Consider the following 19,179-nt stretch of genomic DNA (forward strand, 5'->3'; position numbering starts at 1 on the left):
CAATTATCAGTAAAACAACTTAAATTATATTTATCCCTAGCATAATTTCTCAGCATAATTTCTCTGAGCTTTTAAAGATTAACTAATGTATCTATGAATCTCCAAAAACAGAGCTATAAAATACATTTCCCAAGTTTATTTGGCCAGCAAACCATTACCCCACTTAAGAATCCTGACATAATTTTATTGCCTATACCAGAATTGAGAAAACATGGCATGTTTGAATCAACAGTGGTCAATAACATGGTAGGTGATACAGAAGACAGATACAACCACCATGATAGATGTCTATATATAAGAGCTGAGTCGATCTTGCAGTAGAAGCTATCTCAGGAGCTAATTTACAACTTTATTTTCAATGAGATCTAGAGGTTTTTATAATCTTAAATATAACTGTGGTCTAAAATATCTCTCACATTTCAAATAAGGGACTGGGATGCTTCACAGATTCAACCAGGGAAGAGTATTCGAAAGTATAATCACTTTGTAATGTACACAGGACAATGTTATCTGCACAGACTAGGAACAAAAAACTTGTCAGTGTGACTCTGACACCATCTTGGACACAGGACACCATGATCAAATGACTGGGCAATCAGTCAGGTTGTTACAATATTCTTCTGTCCTCTTAAAAAATAACAAACAAAACCATGCTTCAGTAACTATAAATTTCAGGCTCTACATCTGCAGAGCTTATAACCCACGAATTTAGGAAACTATAACTTAGGTAATGCTCCAAGAAAACAATCAATCTAATTATTATTGCTATATATGCCTAAAATTGCAAATTAAATATCTCTCCAATTCAACTCTATTTATCTATTGAGTTGGTGAGCATTAACTGATTTCCACAGCACAATCACTGTAAAGGGAAGTACAGAAATTAAGATTCTAAATTAAAATGCAAAAAAGGGTCTTGCAAATCCAAATTTAAACAGCCAAATATTTCTAAACCATACATTTCAGTATAAAGCATAAAATATCCAACTTAACTTTTTCATAGCTCATTTTATATTTATTCTTTTAAACCTGAGTTAAGGCCTATAGCAAGTTTTCTCTGGAAACAAATTTGTTTCTTAGCCAGCTCAGGTTGCCATAACAAAATACCACAGACCAGGTATTTTCTCATAGTTCTAGAGGGCCGAGAAATCCAAGATCAAGGTGAACAACAATTTGGTTGCTGGTGAGAGCACTCTTTCCGGTTTGCAGACAGCTGCCTTCCTGCTGTCTCCTCATATGGCCTTTCCTCTGTGTGTATGTGTACCTCTTCTTATAAAACCACCAATCCTACCAGATCAGGGCCCTAACCTAATGACCTCGTTTAACCTTAATTGCCTCCTAAAGGCCCTATCCAAATATAATCAAGTCACACTGAGGGTTAAGGCTCCAACATGAGAATCCAGGTGGGACACAATTCAGTCCATAGCAATTTACAAAACCCATAAAACTGTTGCTATTAATTGGTCTGTTATTCTATCATTCTGAATGAATTAAAGGACTAGCACCTGTAAGATCAGAAAAATACTGTATCTTTGGCATTTGGGTTTACTTGTGGTCAACACTTTCCTATCAGAAAATAAATACTATATTGCGATCTATGACATGAATGTATTAGAGAAACACCATCAGACAAGAGCAACGAAAGGAGGTGCAAACTTTCCCTCAGAAGTGGAACTGCTTCTCTTTGTCTCATACTTACTAAACATGATCAAATTACCCTATCCTAAAAATTTATAATTTGTACCTCAGGACTGTCCTCAATGTCTTTTCATGATGTTCGTACTATTTCATTGCTCTGCTCCTAATGAGGAGTGATGCTAATTAGTTAAGCTAATCCTTTAACACACACACACACACACACACACACACACACACACACACACACACACACTGGATGATCATTTTGTTACAGAATTCATTTTATTTCTTAAAAGTGTCCTTTTTTTTAGCACTTATCAGATTTCTGATTCCATGATTTAGAATCAAGGCTTTATAATTTAAATAGCATCTTAAAAGAAGAAAGAAAAGCTACTTTGTTAATATAACCATGATAACATTTTAAAGTCATTCACTTTTTAGTTATTAAACACACAACTCTATAGCATGGAATGATGCACCATCCATAATTGCAAAAACTTTTTTTGGTAGATTATCTGGTTAAAAAAAATTAACACAAAACTTCAGAATGCACTAATGCTGTAAACATTTTATATTATTGTATCTTAAGCCAAACTCATATTTGTAATAAATAACAGCAAAGACAACAACTACTCTGAAGAAAATAACAAGTTAGAAGTAGTGGGATTTCTCAGCATCCTTAATCATCAGAGCAGTTTTTATTGTTGGTAGCAGTATTTTGATAAGATTTTAATTTAAAAAATGAGTGTAAAATTATTTTCTTCTATTTCTTTAATACTAAATCTATATGAGATGATGGATGTTCACTAAATCTATTGTGGCAATCATTTCATGATGTATGTAAAAGTCAAATTATTATATTGTACACCTTAAAATTATACAGTGCTGTATGTCAATTATATCTCAATAAAACTGGGAAAAAATAGGTGAATGCTTAATTTGCACCAATTAATATAGAATATAAAAGCATTATTAGACATCTAAACTACTCAACTATTGAGTCAGTTATTTTGTTATCAGGCATTATTCTTTCATTGATGCTTCACTTGGCAAATGTTTTTTTTATTTTTTCTTTGGTACGCGGGCCTCTCACTGTTGTGGCCTCTCCCGTTGCAGAGCACAGGCTCCAGACGCGCAGGCTCAGTGGCCATGGCTCACGGGCCCAGCCGCTCCGCGGCACGTGGGATCTTCCCCGACCGGGGCACGAACCCATGTCCCCTGCATCGGCAGGCAGACTCTCAACCACTGCACCACCAGGGAAGCCCCAAATGTTTTCTTTTTAATTTTTCAACATTATTCGTAAAGTGAAATTGGCCTATGGTTTTCTTTTTTTCCCTTTTTTGTTATATCTTTCTTAAAAAAGAAGTAATATGAGTTAACTTTTCACATTTTTATGTGTTCTTATAAAATTTTTAAAACTTGAAAGTATTTATTTGAAAATTTTATAGAAACGCCTCAGCATGAGGTACTTTCTTTGGCCAGAAATATAAATATGTTTCCAATTTATTCTATGATTACTGACCTAATATTAAGTTGATTTGATTATTTATATTTTATAATAAACCATCCACTCTTCTTACACATTATAATACTTTATTGTAAAACTGTACAAAATGCCCTTTTATGATTTTAATTTTCATTTTATCTGGAGTTATACTTCTTACTTTTAATATTTTTCTTTCATTTTCAACAGCCATGACAATTTTTTAAAGCTTGTGATTTTATTGCTAAAGTATACTTTGACACATTGGCTATTCTGAAATTTCAAATTTGCTTATTTATTAAAGTTCAATTAAACATAATTATTAAATTCAGGCTATTGAGGTAAACGTGAAAACGCTACAATATACGTTGTAAAAGATCTGGCATGCAGGAAAATCAGGGTAATTTCTAAAGGAGTTTGCTATCATCCCTTAGACAAACTGATGTTACTTTTCATAGTGCCCTAGTATTTTATTTCACACAGCATCGGAACCCAGTGCAGAAAAAAGAAACGTATGATATTAAAGCTGCAAAAAAAATTAGCAGTAAACTATTCCAACATATTACCAATAATCTACACAATCGATAAAACATTATAATATTGGTGCTGACAAAGGTGGAGTTAGAAAGGCACTAATTCATTGAAGGTATGATCTAAATTGGTACTAACCTACAAGATCAAGGAAATTTATCAATAGCTTCGACCTTTTAATACCAGTTTCTGTATTTTATATCTTAAGGTGATAATGAGAAATGCAGAGATTTATTTATTTACCATGATAAAATGGTAACAATGTAAATTAGTTTGGAACATATAATATTAAAATATTATTCTCAAAAAGTGTTATTAAATATATGATAAAGCTTCCTGGTAAGTTAAAAGGTCAGGTATAAACTTTGTAGTGTTTCAGTATTTGTATATTTGTTTAGTTTGGTATATACTTGCTATTAATATATTGAATGAACATACACACATGTATAGTATCAAGATTTTTTTCCTTCACACTAGTTTGTATTTCATAAAATCATCATGTGTTTCCTTTACAGTGAGAAAAAAGCATTTTAATGTTGCATTTATGTGAAAAGCAATCTTAAAAATCGTAAGATGTTCAGCAGGAAAACATGTTATTTCAACCAAGATTCTGGTAAGTGGAACAACCCAATTAATATTTTTACTTCAAAGAAATAGAGCATGGCATTAACTCAAGATTATTTGTTTTGTATAAAAAACAACAGCTAAAACACTACAATGTACATACTGAGATGTAAATCCCAAACCAGAAGTCTATCACAGGAAATATGCCAGGCACGCCCAAAAAAGGAGCTCAACAATTTGCACCAATGTGTAAGGACTTATGTAAACAGGAAAAATTAAGAAATTTCTCTGCATATTTTCCCTCTGTTTTCCTCTAGGTTTACTACCCCCTGTTCCTTGTATCACTGAATGATCAGAAGGAAACTAACTTGCATGAAATTCCTTTAATTTGAAAAGAAAATTTAAAAGTTGTAGAGAAAGACAGAGACCCTTTTGGTATTCTACTGAACTGCAGTTTGAATTGATTCACTACTTTTTAAAGATCTCAGTAATTTTATCTTAGCTCATTAGCTGTCAATTAAAAGTGCTTTTATAAAATTTGAGGATTAAATTTTATGTCACAGTACTTTCAGATAATTAAGTCAACTGAACAGAATGTCTTCATCATATAAAATTAAAGGAAGAATCTAGACCTCAAAAATATACTAGATTTACACATTTTAATAGGAATACTTCCCTGGCCTACAACCTTGATCCAAGGCCCCATTCCTGCGTTCTTACCTTTTTGTCTGTTCTCAACAAAGTATCCAGTATCTAATTTTTAATGAAAATAAGGCCGATTATGTAATTCCCCTTCAAAAAAACAAAGTCCCCTTCCATCTCTGTTATGGACTTAATGTTTGAGTTTTCACAAAATTCCTATTTTGAACCCCTAACCCCCAATGTGATGGTATTAGGAAATGGGGACTTTGGAAGGTAATTAGGCACAGATGAGGTCATGAGGGTAGCACCTCAGTACTGGAATTAGTGTCCTGCCTTCATAATCGGATTGCTATCCATATAAAAAGAGGGGAAAATATCAGATTTCACTCTCTCTGCATGTGTACAAAGAAGAGGTCATGTGAGTACATAGCAAGATGGCAGCCATCTGCAAAACAGGAAGAGAGACCTCACCAGGAGTCAAATCTTCCCAAAACCTTAATCTTGGACTTCCCAGGGTCCAGAACTGTAAAATTAAATATCTGTTGTTTAAGCCACCCTGTCTATGGTATTTTGTTACAGCAGCCCAAATTGACTAAGACAATCTCAAAATAAAAATCAACTGTAATTATCCACAAGGCTGTACAAAAGGAGGCCTCTGCTGCTACCCTGAGCTGCTCCCTCAGCTCTGCCCACACGATCTTCCTGTTCTTTATGCACCCACTATGCTCCAGGCTCAGGATCTTGGTACTTTCGGTTACCTCTGCCTGCAACCTTCTTGCTCAATGATTTCATGACTCTCATGCTCACACCAACTACAGACTTTTGCCATAATGCTGCCTTATCCACAAAGCCTTCCTTATCCACATATTTTGAATATCAACTCCCCAACTCCTAACCCAGAAACTACCCACAACACTTCCCTATTTTATTTTATTTATTTATTTATTTTTTTGCGGTACTCGGGCCTCTCACTGTTGTGGCCTCTCCTGTTGCGGAGCACAGGCTCCGGACGCACAGGCTCAGCGGCCATGGCTCACGGGCCTAGCTGCTCCGCGGCATGTGGGATCTTCCCGGACTGGGACACGAACCCGTGTCCCCTGCATCAGCAGGCGGACCCTCAACCACTGCGCCACCAGGGAAGCCCCCTATTTTATTTTTATCTCAAACATTTTTTTTGCTACAATATATCCCATTATTTTAACTGTTTATTTTTTTTATTTTATGCCCTATTTCCATCAGAATGTAAGCTCCATGAGTACAGGGGTTTTTATCTATTTGTTCAGTGCTATATTCCTATTATAAACTGTTTTTTAAAACAGTAAACGTAAACTATTAGCACTCTCTAATACAATATTGGCCATGTCTTGAAACAGATTAATTGCTTATGAAAGATTACAACATAATCAATCAGTAAAGGCCAAGAAGCTTTTTCCTCTATAATTTCTATACTAACATCATTTGAGGTACAGTAGCTATATTTTCTGTAATAAAACAAACAAACATTGAGAGAGGAAAGACAGGGGTAGGGGATTAAGGGATAGAAACTACTATTTATAAAATAAATAAGCTACAAGGATATATTATACAGCACAGGGAATATAGGCAATATTTTATAATAACTATAAATGGAGTATAACCTTTAAAAATTGTGAATCACTATACTGTACACCATACTGTATATAATATTGTACATTAACTATACCTCAATTTAAAAACTGATAAATTATAACACAGTATTATAGACAGTTCAATTTATAAAAAGCAAGTATTTTTGTTAAGGCATATGAGACCTCCAAGGATATTAATACAACTCCTGAAAATTCTCCTGTCTTTTTTCAGTAAAATCAATGTACCTTTGTGATAGAAGTATGTTCATTTTAAAATTTCTAAAATAGAAATTATAAATTGCCTTGCTTACATTACAAGGTAAGTGTAAGGACAAAAGTATCTAGTACCAGAAAGTTATGCAAGTTGAGGTTCCTTATTATTTTCTCTTAGCATATTCTTATATAACTGAAATAATTCTACAAATAAATATCAACATAAATTACTAATGACAAATGACAAGAAAATTCTATGAAGACATAACAAATTAATAAAGTTCTGTGATTAAAACAAATTAAGTCGGAATATTCAGCCATTTTTACTGAGTTCATTGCTCGTCTTTTTATACTCTTAAACAGATAAATTAGATCTGAACATTAAGTGTGGTTTGGGTGCCCTCTGAAATAAAAGTACCGACCAGTGAAATCCTCAAAAGTAGAAACTTTCAGATAGGATTTTAATTAAATATACTATGTGAAAATTTTAAATACATCATGGAGAAAAAATAATCACATCTGAATTCAAGACTCTTTCGAAAGTAATCACCTTTGTAAAATTAGAACACAAAGTATCTTATGAGAATTCAGAGACACAAACTGAGTAAAAGAAGAGGCTGTTTCCTTCAGTTATGCCTTCAATTAGAGTATGCTTTCCCATTTATTAAATTCAGAAACCTAGAATGATCCTGGATATCTGATATGTTCTGATGAGCCAGTAATTATTAACTTTTCAAGATCTTGTGGACATTTCTGATTTTACTCCTGTGTCATTTGCCCACACAGCCCGTAACATTGGATATGAATTTTAAAGTAGCACAGGCCAGGCAAGGTCAGAGGCTTATGGATGAGATCTCAGCAAGGAAGGAGAAGCGAATATTAACATAAATGGGACTAAATAAATAATCCAAAGACAGAGCTTCTTTTCCTTCGTTTTTTTAAATTATGCCACATACCAAAGTGTCTTACAACTTCTGAAAACATCTATATCAATATTTTATCTTATTGACTTTCAAAGTAATCAAAGTAATACTTTTTATTCTCTGAGACTATTAAAATCATCCTTTGTAAATATTCAGTTTATTCTAAATTAGAAAGAAAAACATTTAAACCAAGTCAAGACTCTTCTGTAGGATACTGAAAAAAAGATGTGTATACTATGTGATACCAATCTGAAAAAAACATGTTCGGATTTACTTTATGTGCCATATTTTATGACTGTTCCAGCATAAAATAGATGAAGACTTTCATGAACATGATTTCAATGAGAAAAAACAAAAGAGCAAAGGAAATAAGAAACTGAAGATTCTCATACGAAGTACGTATCTTACTAACTCCTGTGCACAATCCTGGCTCCCAAGGAATATACCTGAGTCAAAATTAACTCAAAAGTAAAATATCAGAAATTTTAACTGAGGAGGAGCTTGAAGATGGCAGAGGAGTAAGATGTGGAGATCACCTTCATCCCCACAAATACATCAAAAATACACCTACATGTGGAACAACTCCTACAGAACACCTACTGAAAACGCTGGCAGAAGACCTCAGACCTCCCAAAAGGCAAGAAACTCCCCACGTACCTGGGTAGGGCAAAAGAAAAAAGAATAAACAGAAACAAAAGGATAGGGACGGGATCTGCACCAGTGGGAGGGAGCTGCGAAGGAGGAAAGGTGTCCACACACTAGGAAGGCCCTTCGCAAGCGGAGACTGCGGGGGGCGGAGGGGGAAGCTTCGGAGCCGCAGAGGAGAGCACAGCAACAGGGGTGCGGAGGGCAAAGAGGAGAGATTCCCGCACATAGGATCGGTGCCGACCGGCACTCACCAGCCCGACAGGCTTGTCGGCTCCCGGACCGGGGCGGGCGGGTCTGGGAGCTGAGGCTCAGCCTTCAGTCGGAGCACACGGTGAGGACTGGGGTTGGCGGCGTGAACACAGCCTGCAGGGGGTTAGTGCGCCACGGCTAGCCGGGAGGGAGTCCGGGGAAAATTCTGGATCTGCCGAAGAGGCAAGAGACTTTTTCTTTCCTCTTTGATCCCTGGTGCGCGAGGAGAGGGGATTAAGAGCGCTGCTGAAAGGAGCTCCAGAGACGGGCGCGAGCCACGGCTATCAGCGCGGACCCCAGAGACAGGGATGAGACGCTAAGGCTGCTGCTGCCGCCACCAAGAAGCCTGTGTGCGAGCACAGGTCACTATCCACACCTCCCCTCCCAGGAGCCTGTGCAGCCCGCCACTGCCAGCGTCCACTGATTCAGGGACAACTTCCCCGGGAGAACACACAGCGCGCCTCAGGCTGGTGCAACTTCACACCGGCCTCTACCGACGCAGGCTCACCCCGCACTCCGTACCCCTTCCTCCCCCCGGCCTGAATGAGCCAGAGCCCCCGAATCAGCTGCTCCTTTAACCCCTCCTGTCCGAGTGAAGAACAGACGCCCTCAGGCGACCAACACACAGAGGCGGGGCCAAATCCAAAGCTGAGCCCCTGGAAGCAGTGCGAACAAAGAGAAAGGGAAATCCCTCCCAGCAGCCTCAGGAGCAGCGGATTAAATCTCCACAATCAACTTGATGTACCCTGCATCTGTGGAATACCTGAATAGACAACCAATCATCCCAAACTGAGGAGGTGGACTTTTGGAGCAACGAAATATACATATTTTTCCCTTTTTCTCTTTTTGTGAGTGTGTATGTATGTACATGCTTCTGTGTGTGATTTTGTCTCTAAAGCTTTGCTTTTACCGTTTGTCCTAGGGTTTTCTGTCCGTTTTTTGTTGTTGTTTAGTATACTTTTTAGCACTTGTTATCATTGGTGGATTTGTTTTTTGGTTTGGTTGCTCTCTTCTTTCTTTCTTTTTAAAAAAACTTTTAATAATTATTTTTTATTTTAATAACTATTTTATTTTATTTTACTTTATTTTATTTTATTACCTTCTTTCTTTCTTTTTTTTTCTCCCTTTTATTCTGAGCCATGTGGATGACAGGCTCTTGGTGCTCCAGCCAGGCATAACGACTGTGCCTCTGAGGTGGGAGAGCCAAGTTCAGGACACTGGTCCACAAGAGACCTCCCAGCTCCACGTAATATCAAACAGCGAAAACTTCCCAGAGATCTCCATCTCAATGCAAAGACCCAGCTCCACTCAACGACCAGCAAGCTACAGTGCTGGACACCCTATGCTTAACAACTAGCAAGACAGGAACACAACTCCATCCATTAGCACAGAGGCTGCCTAAAATCATAATAAGGCCACAGACACCCCAAAACACACCACCAGACGTGGACCTGCCCACCAGAAAGATAAGATCCAGCCTCATCCACCAGAATACAGGCACTAGTCCCCTCCACCATGAAGCCTACACAATCCACTAAACCAACCTTAGCCATTGGGGACAGACATCAAAAACAACGGGAACTACGAACCTGCAGCCTGCAAAGAGGAGACCCCAAACACAGTAAGTTAAGCAAAATGAGAAGACAGAGAAACAAACAGCAGATGAAGGAGCAAGGCAAAAACCCACCAGATCTAACAAATGAAGAGGAAATAGGCAGTCTACCTGAAAAAGAATTCAGAATAATGATAGTAAAGATGATCCAAAATCTTGGAAATAGAACGGAGAAAATACAAGAAAAGTTTAACAAGGACATATAAGAACTAAAGAGCAAACAAACAGTGATGAACACACAATAAATGAAATTTAAAATTCTCTAGAAGGGATCAATAGAAGAATAACTAAAGCAGAAGAACAGATAAGTGACCTGGAAGATAAAATAGTGGAAATAACTAACGCAGAGCAGAATAAAGAAAAAAGAATGAAAAGAATTGAGAACAGTCTCAGAGACCTCTGGGACAACATTAAATGCATAAACATTCAAATTATAGGGGTCCCACAAGAAGAAGAGAAAAAGAAAGGGACTGAGAAAATATTTGAAGAGATTATAGTTGAAAACTTCCCTAATATGGGAAAGGAAATAGTTAATCAAGTCCAGGAAATACAGAGAGTCCCATACAGGATAAATCCAAGGAGAAATACACCAAGACACATATTAATCAAAATATCAAAAATTAAATACAAAGAAAAAATATTAAAAGCAGCAAGGGAAAAACAACAAATAACACACAAGGGAATCCCCATAAGGTTAACAGCTGATCTTTCAGCAGAAACTCTGCAAGCCAGAAGGGACTGGCAACACATATTTAAAGTGATGAAGGAGAAAAACCTGCAACCAAGATTACTCTACCCAGCAAGGATCTCTTTCAGATTTGACAGAGAAATTAAAACCTTTACAGACAAGCAAAAGCTAAGAGAATTCAGTACGACCAAACCAGCTATTCAACAAATGCTAAAAGAACTTCTCTAGGCAGGAAACACAAGAGAAGGAAAAGACCTACAATAACAAACTCAAAACAATTAAGAAAATGGGAATAGGAACATACATATCGATAATTCCCTTAAATGTAAATGGATTAAATGCTCCAACCGAAATACACAGACTGGCTGAATGGATACAAAACCAAGACCCATATATATGCTGAATACAAGAGACCCACTTCAGACCTAGGGACACAAACAGACTGCAAGTTAGGGGATGGAAAAAGATATTCCATGCAAATGGAAACCAAAAGAAAGCTGGAGTAGCAATTCTCATATCAGACAAAAAAGACTATAAAACAAAGACTATTACAAGAGACAAAGAAGGACACTACATAATGATCAAAGGATCAATCCAAGAAGATATAACAATGGAAATATTTCTGCAGCCAACATAGGAGCACCTCAATACACAAGGCAAATAGTAACAGCCATAAAAGGGGAAATCGACAGTAACACAATCATAGTAGGGGACGTTAACACCCCACTTTCACTAATGGACAGATCATCCAAAATGAAAATAAATAAGGAAACACAAGCTTTAAATAACACATTAAACAAGATAGAGTTAATTGATATTTATAGGACATTCTATCCAAAAACAACAGAATACACATTTTTCTCAAGTGCTCATGGAACATTCTCCAGGATAGCTTATATCTTGGCTCACAAATCAAGCCTGGGTAAATTTAATAAAATTGAAATTGTATCTCGTATCTTTTCCAACCACAATGTTTTGAGACTAGATATCAATTACAGGAAAAAATATGTAAAAAATACAACCACATGGAGGCTAAACAATACACTACTTAATAACCAAGAGATCACTGAAGAAATCAAAGACAAATCAAAACATACCTAGAAACAAATGACAATGAAAATACGACAACCCAAAACCTATGGGATGTAGCAAAAGCAGTTCTAAGAGGGAAGTTTACAGCAATACAATCCTACCTTAAGAAACAGGAAACACCTCGAATAAACAACCTAACCTTGCACCTGAAGCAATTAAAGAAAAATAAAAAAACCCCAAAGTTAGCAGAAGGAAAGAAATCATAAAAATCAGACCAGAAATAAATGAAAAAGAAATGAAGGAAACGATAGCAAAGATCAATAAAACTAAAAGCTGGTTCTTTGAGAAGATAAAAATAATTGATAAACTATTAGCCAGACTCATCAAGAAAATGAGGGAGAAGACTCAAATCAACAGAATTAGAAACGAAAAAGGAGAAGTAACAACTGACACTGCAGAAACACAAAGGATCATGACAGATTACTAAAAGCAACTCTATGCCAATAAAATGGACAACCTGGAAGAAATGGACAAATTCTTAGAAATGCACAACCTTCCAAGACTGAACCAGGAAGAAATAGAAAATATGAACAGACCAGTCACAAGCTCTGAACTTGAAACTGTGATTAAAAATCTTCCAACAAACAAAAGCCCAGGACCAGATGGCTTCACAGGCGAATTCTATCAAACATGTAGAGAAGAGCTAACATCTATCCTTCTCAAACTCTTCCAAAATATAGCAGAGGGAGGAACACTCCCAAACTCATTCTACGAGGCCACCATCACCTTGACACCAAAACCAGACAAGGATGTCACAAAGAAAGAAAACTACAGGCCAATATCACTGATGAACATAGATGCAAAAATCCTCAACAAAGTACTAGCCAACAGAATCCAACAGCACATTAAAAGGATCATACACCATGATCAACTGGGGTTTATCTCAGGAATTCAAGGATTCTTCAATATACGCAAATCAATCAATGTGATCCACCATATTAAAAAACTGAATGAGAAAAACCATATGATCATCTCAATAGATGCAGAGAAAGCTTTCGACAAAATTCAACACCGACTTATGATAAAAACCCTCCAGAAAGTAGGCATAGAGGGAACTTTTCTCTACATAATAAAGGCCGTATATGACAAACCCACAGCCAACATCATCCTCAGGGTGAAAAGCTGAAAGCATTTCTACGAAGATCAGGAACAAGACAAGGTTGCCCACTCTCAACACTCTTATTCAACATAGTTTTGGAAGTTTTAGCCATAGCAATCAGAGGAGAAAAAGAAATAAAAAGAATCCAAATCAGAAAAGAAGAAGTAAAGCTGCCACTGTTTGCAGATGACATGATACTATACATAGAGAATCCTAAAGATGCTACCAGAAAACTACTAGAGCTGATCAATGAATTTGGTAAAGTAGCAGGATACAAAATTAATGCACAGAAATCTCTGGCATTCCTACACACTAATGATGAAAAATTTGAATGAGAAATTAAGAAAACCCTCCCATTCACCACTGCAACAAAAAGAATAAAGTATCTAGGAGTAAACCTACCTAGAGAGACAAAAGACCTGTATGCAGAAAATTATAAGACACTGATGAAAGAAATTAAAGATGATACAAACAGATGGAGAGATATACCATGTTCTTGGATTGGAAGAATCATCATTGTGAAAATGACTATACTACCCAAAGCAATCTACAGATTCAACGCAATCCCTATCAAACTACCACTGGCATTTTTCACAGAACTAGAACAAAAAATTTCACAATTTGTATGGAAACACAAAAGACCCCGAATAGCCAAAGCAATCTTGAGAACGAAAAACGGAGCTGGAGGAATCAGGCTCCCTAACTTCAGACTATACTACAAAGCTACAGTAATCAAGACAGTATGGTACTGGCACAAAAACAGAAATATAGATCAGTGGAACAGGATAGAAAGCCCAGAGATAAATCCACGCACATATGGTCACCTTATCTTTGATAAAGGAGGCAAGAATATACAGTGGAGAAAGGACAGCCTCTTCAATAAGTGGTGCTGGGAAAACTGGACAGCTACATGTAAAAGAATGAAATTAGAACACTCCCTAACACCATACACAAAAATAAACTCAAAATGGATTAAACACCTAAATGTAAGGCCAGACACTATCAAACTCTTAGAAGAAAACATAGGCAGAACACTGTATGACATAAATCACAGCAAGATCCTTTTTGACCCACCTCCTAGAGAAATGGAAATAAAAACAAAAATAAACAAATGGGACCTAATGAAACTTAAAAGCTTTTGCACAGCAAAGGAAACCATAAACAGGAGCAAAAGACAATCCTCAGAATGGGATAAAATATTTGCAAATGAAGCAACTGACAAAGGATTAATCTCCAAAATTTATAAGCAGCTCATGCAGCTCAATATCAATAAAACAAACAACCCAATCCAAAAATGGGCAGAAGACCTAAATAGACATTTCTCCAAAGAAGATATACAGATTGCCAACAAACACATGAAAGAATGCTCAACATCATTAATCATTAGAGAAATGCAAATCAAAACGAGAATGACATATCATCTCACACTGATCAGAATGGCCATCATCAAAAAATCTAGAAACAATAAATGCTGGAGAGGGTGTGGAGAAAAGGGAACCCTCTTGCACTGTTGGTGGGAATGTAAATCGATACAGCCACTATGGAGAACAGTATGGAGGTTCCTCAAAAAACTCAAAATAGTACTACCTTATGACCCAGCAATCCCAATACTGGGCATATACCCTAAGAAAACCATAATTCAAAAAGAGTCATGTACCACAATGTTCACTGCAGCTCTATTTACAGTAGCCAGGACATGGAAGCAACCTAAGTGTCCATCAACAGATGAATGGAGAAAGAAGGTGTGGCACATATATACAATGGAATATTACTCAGCCATAAAAAGAAACGAAATTGAGTTATCTGTAGTGAGGTGGATGGACCTAGAGACTGTCATACAGAGTGAAGTATGTCAGAAAGACAAAAACAAATACCATATGCTAACCCATATATATGGAATCTAAAAAAAAAAGAAAAAAGAAAAAAATGGTCATGAAGACCCTAGGGCAAGATGGGAATAAAGACACAGACCTACTAGAGAATGAACCTGAGGACACGGGGAGGGGGAAGGGTAAGCTTTGACAAAGTGAGAGAGTGGCATGGACATATATACACTACCAAACGTAAAATAGAGAGCTAGTGGGAAGCAGCCGCATAGTACAGGGAGATCAGCTCGGTGCTTTGTGACCACCTAGAGGGGTGGGATAGGGAGGGTGTGAGGGAGACTCAAGAGGGAAGAGATATGGGGACATATGTATATGTATAACTGATTCACTTTGTTATAAAGCAGAAACTAACACACCATTGTAAAGCAATTATACTCCAATAAAGATGTTAAGAAAAAAGAAATTTTATCTATTGTAGTACTTAAAAGTATAAAGTTTAGCATTAGAATTTATATGAAATTTGACCCCATTTCTTACCAATGATGTGGCCTTTCATTAAAGACTGAGCTTCAATTTCTCCTTCTTCAAAATTATTGAGCAAAGTTATTTAAATAAATGAGATATTATAATTTACTAGACTGGTGAATTAGGTTTTTATTTTTTTAGGTTCTAATAATCTAGGGAAAAAGTGCATTTTTCACTGATTTCTTAAACATCAGCGCATTGAAAAATTAGGCAAAGTTATTTTGTTTTGATATTCCTGGGTAACCTACTCCTGAAGAGATACCTTCCTCCTCTCTATTTTCAGCTTTTTAATAGTTCAACAACAACAGAACAGAAAGTCTCTAGTATAAGTGAGGTGGGTTGGGGAAGGAGGAAGCAAGTTGAAAAGCAATATGAAAAATACCATTTGGGTTATTTCATTAGTAAGTGTTCACATTTGAATATATATTTTATAGGACTATACCCCAAACTGTTAGTCATGATTAAGTGTTACAGTTGGAGACTTTCATCTTCTATCTTAAATAAGCATGCACTATTAAAATTTCTGCTACTGTGGTACATGGCTTGTAGAAAGAGAAAGAAATCTGTTTTTAAGTGTGTGAGGTTGTTGGGGCCCAGGGCAATCCACCCCAAAATGCACCTCAATGGCATATTGATTATTTTGAATAAAGTTATGTGAGAAACAACCAATGGAAAATAAATGATAAAAAAGAAAAACTCTGATGCCCCTTTTTCCCCCTAAAGGTAGGAAATAAATCTCCCATGTGATACCAGGAGGATAGAAAGCATCCCCATCACCAAAGTTAGGGAATTCAAGGCTAAGCAAGCTGTACAGACAAAGTTTGTTACTTCATTAGTCTGCTACCCCAAACACAAGCCCCCTTGTTTTGTTACATCTCTTCAAATAGTTGTTTCTTTGTCTAAACATGATATATTATTGGCCTGCTCTGGACACTTCGGGGGGTCCCATTTTTATGACTTACATGCATTAATTAATTAATTTTTTAAATTAATCTTTTCATCTGTCTTGTGTCAATTATTAGACCAGCCAAAAGAACTCAAGAAGAGCTGGGGTGGGGGGTGGGGGTAGGGATGTGGAATCTCCCCCTCCCTGGACAAAGTTCTGATATCCTTCCTTGGGAATTTAATGGAAAGTTTGAGGATTTCTGGATAATCACTATTGGCAACAAAACAGAAACACAATCATGAAAACTTGCTAACAAATTAAAAACACTCAAGCTGGCCTCAAGTTTGTTCAACATAGTACTACAGATCAGATAACAGTGACATTATAGCCAGAGGACTGACATAAAAATGTTTTGACTCAAAACTTCTATATCCAGCCAGTTTGTTCTTCTAAAGTAAGTTCAAAAGAAAGATATAATTGCGGAGTAATAAGATTATCATCCTGTTGACATACCCGACAACAGGTGATAACAATTTCGAAAGGAAATAAAATGGATGAAATAATTTTTAAAAAACTGAGAAACACAACCATACAGCTCAGTATTATCTGAATAATTGTTGTCATAATAGTTGCAAAATTTAATTGCAAACATCAAAAATAATTCTTGAAAAAAGAATGCAATAGACAAAGTAAAATACGAAAAATAAGAAAAACAAAACTGAACCTACATCCCAGTAATTCCTAAAAGGACTTGGAATTAATAGGGTGAGTTGTAAAGAAGTCAGATTACGTTTAATTCTCATGTGACATCAGAAACTACTTACATGCACCATTGTTTGTATTATAGAGAAAAATCATATGTTTAATATCCTTAAAGACTTGATATGATGAAAACAACATGTACTTTTAAAAATATTAAAAAGGGGCTTCCCTGGTGGCGCAGTGGTTGAGAGTCTGCCTGCTGATGCAGGGGACACGGGTTCGTGCCCCGGTCCGGGAAGATCCCACATGCCACAGAGTGGCTGGGCCCGTGAGCCATGGCCACTGAGCCTGCGCGTCTGGAGCCTGTGCTCCACAACGGGAGAGGCCACAACAGTGAGAGGCCCACGTACCACACACCAAAAAAAAAAAAAAAAAACATATATATATATATATAAAAAAGGTGAAACAAAAAATGAATAAAACAATTTGACAGAAGATGAAATTTATATTATGGAAAAAATAAGACATGTACTTAAAAATGCCCTTTTAAACAACAATCTTGGAATGAATCCAAAAAATTAAGGCTAATTTTTTATATTAGTCCTTGAATTTAATCCTTTTTGTGTAAATAAACTTTAACTGTAATTAATAATAACAGCAAACAGTTACATAATGCTTACTATGAGCCTGGCACTCTTATGCAAACTCAAACATACTAACTTACTTTTACCCTCAAATGAACTTTTCCGTTAGTAAACTTATCCCCATTTTACGGGTGAGCAATGCTAGCCCATAAAGTTAATAAATTTGCCAAAGGAAATACTGCTAAAATTTATATTTGAAATTTAATTTAACCCAGGCTGTCTGCATCCAGAATCCAGGCAGTTCTGGATACACTCTGGATACCCAGTACACTTTACAGCCTTTTTAATTAAGGGAACTATTAGAAATATACTTTTTAGGGCTTCCCTGGTGGCGGAGTGGTTGAGAGTCCGCCTGCCGATGCAGGGGACACGGGTTCATGCCCCAGTCCAGGAAGATCCCACATGCCGCAGAGCGGCTGGGCCCGTAAGCCATGGCCGCTGAGCCTGCGCTCCGCAACGGGAGAGGCTACAACAGTGAGAGGCCCGCATACCGCAAAAAAAAAAAAAGAAATATACTTTTTAAATTCTCAAGTGGTTCTTTCTCCTTACCACTTACTTATGTGAAAGGCAGGGTACAAGGGGGAAAAGTGGGAACGAGTTAGAAAATGGATAACATCTAAGACCAGAGCTGTGAATGGGCAAAGACCCTGCTTTCTGGGTCACAGCTGGTCCTCATAGATGATTAGGCTGCACTTAAAAGAATTCCTACTTAGAATTGTCAGGTTCTGCCCTTATTAGTATATAGGGTGTCTCTAAGAAATACCACTGGCACAAGCTTCCTCCCCTGTATCTTCCTAAATAACTTATTCCCCTCCCTTCCTCACAGTGAAGCCTTCTCAATCAAGTCTTCCAGTTGATGTTTTTCTATTTCTTTAGGTCTATCATTCATTCCTTTAACCAACACTTTTTATCTTGAGTCCACAATATACTAAGACAGTGGTATCTTTTTCTTATATCCTAGAGTTAGGCAGAGATACACAGAGAGAGATGAAGAGAGACAGTAAAACACAGTAAGGTGTGATAAGAACTAGAGAGTCTACAATGTACATCTCGCTTCCTTTAGCAGTTTGTGGGTCTGTACTACTGCTACATAGTTTTGATTTTTAAGAAAACACATCTATTATTTTTTAAGTTACTGATATCAATTGGAAAGGCAGAATTATTTGTTAAACAACAGAGTAGAAGGACACCTCCATGGATACAGGCTCTCCTGCAAATATTCAGAGAGTGAGAGCCTATGAACAATATATTGCTCATGAAAATCAAGTTTCTTCTTTTGTATAAATCAAAGTTTACCACAGACTCTTAAATGACATGTGAACAAAACACTATCCCAGTTGCTCCTTTTTTTTTTTCAAATATTAGATATTTAAGATAGATGAGAACATGGTATTCCAAGAGTTGTTCACATTCTTTTACTTACAGCCCTCATAGATGTCAGTGGGAATATGGACTGCTGCGTGCTGATAGGATATTTGTCGCCCAAAATTAGCATCATCGATAAAAACAGGTTTTATCCTCTGGCTGCCTGGCTCACTATCGTTCTTTTCTGGCTATAAAGAAAAAATAGACAATAAACAGAATATTACAACTTATGCTAACACAGG

The 19,179-nt window shown here is 36.8% G+C and overlaps 1 protein-coding gene across 9 annotated transcripts in view; it reads right to left on the reverse strand.

Moving 5' to 3' along the window:
• Positions 1-19,179, reverse strand: part of CACNA2D1 (calcium voltage-gated channel auxiliary subunit alpha2delta 1) — a gene marked incomplete at both ends in the record, with an annotated part of 512,237 nt that overhangs the window by 163,124 nt on the left and 329,934 nt on the right. For all 9 annotated transcript variants that reach the window (XM_082846527.1, XM_082846526.1, XM_082846525.1 and 6 more), the window contains one exon: positions 18,996-19,125. In XM_082846527.1, coding sequence (XP_082702653.1) covers positions 18,996-19,125 — 130 coding nt within the window. The remainder of the gene's footprint in view (positions 1-18,995; positions 19,126-19,179) is intronic.

This window comes from Leucopleurus acutus (genome assembly GCF_964270905.1).
Source record: "Leucopleurus acutus genome assembly, chromosome: 9".
Taxonomy (NCBI): domain Eukaryota; kingdom Metazoa; phylum Chordata; class Mammalia; order Artiodactyla; family Delphinidae; genus Leucopleurus; species Leucopleurus acutus.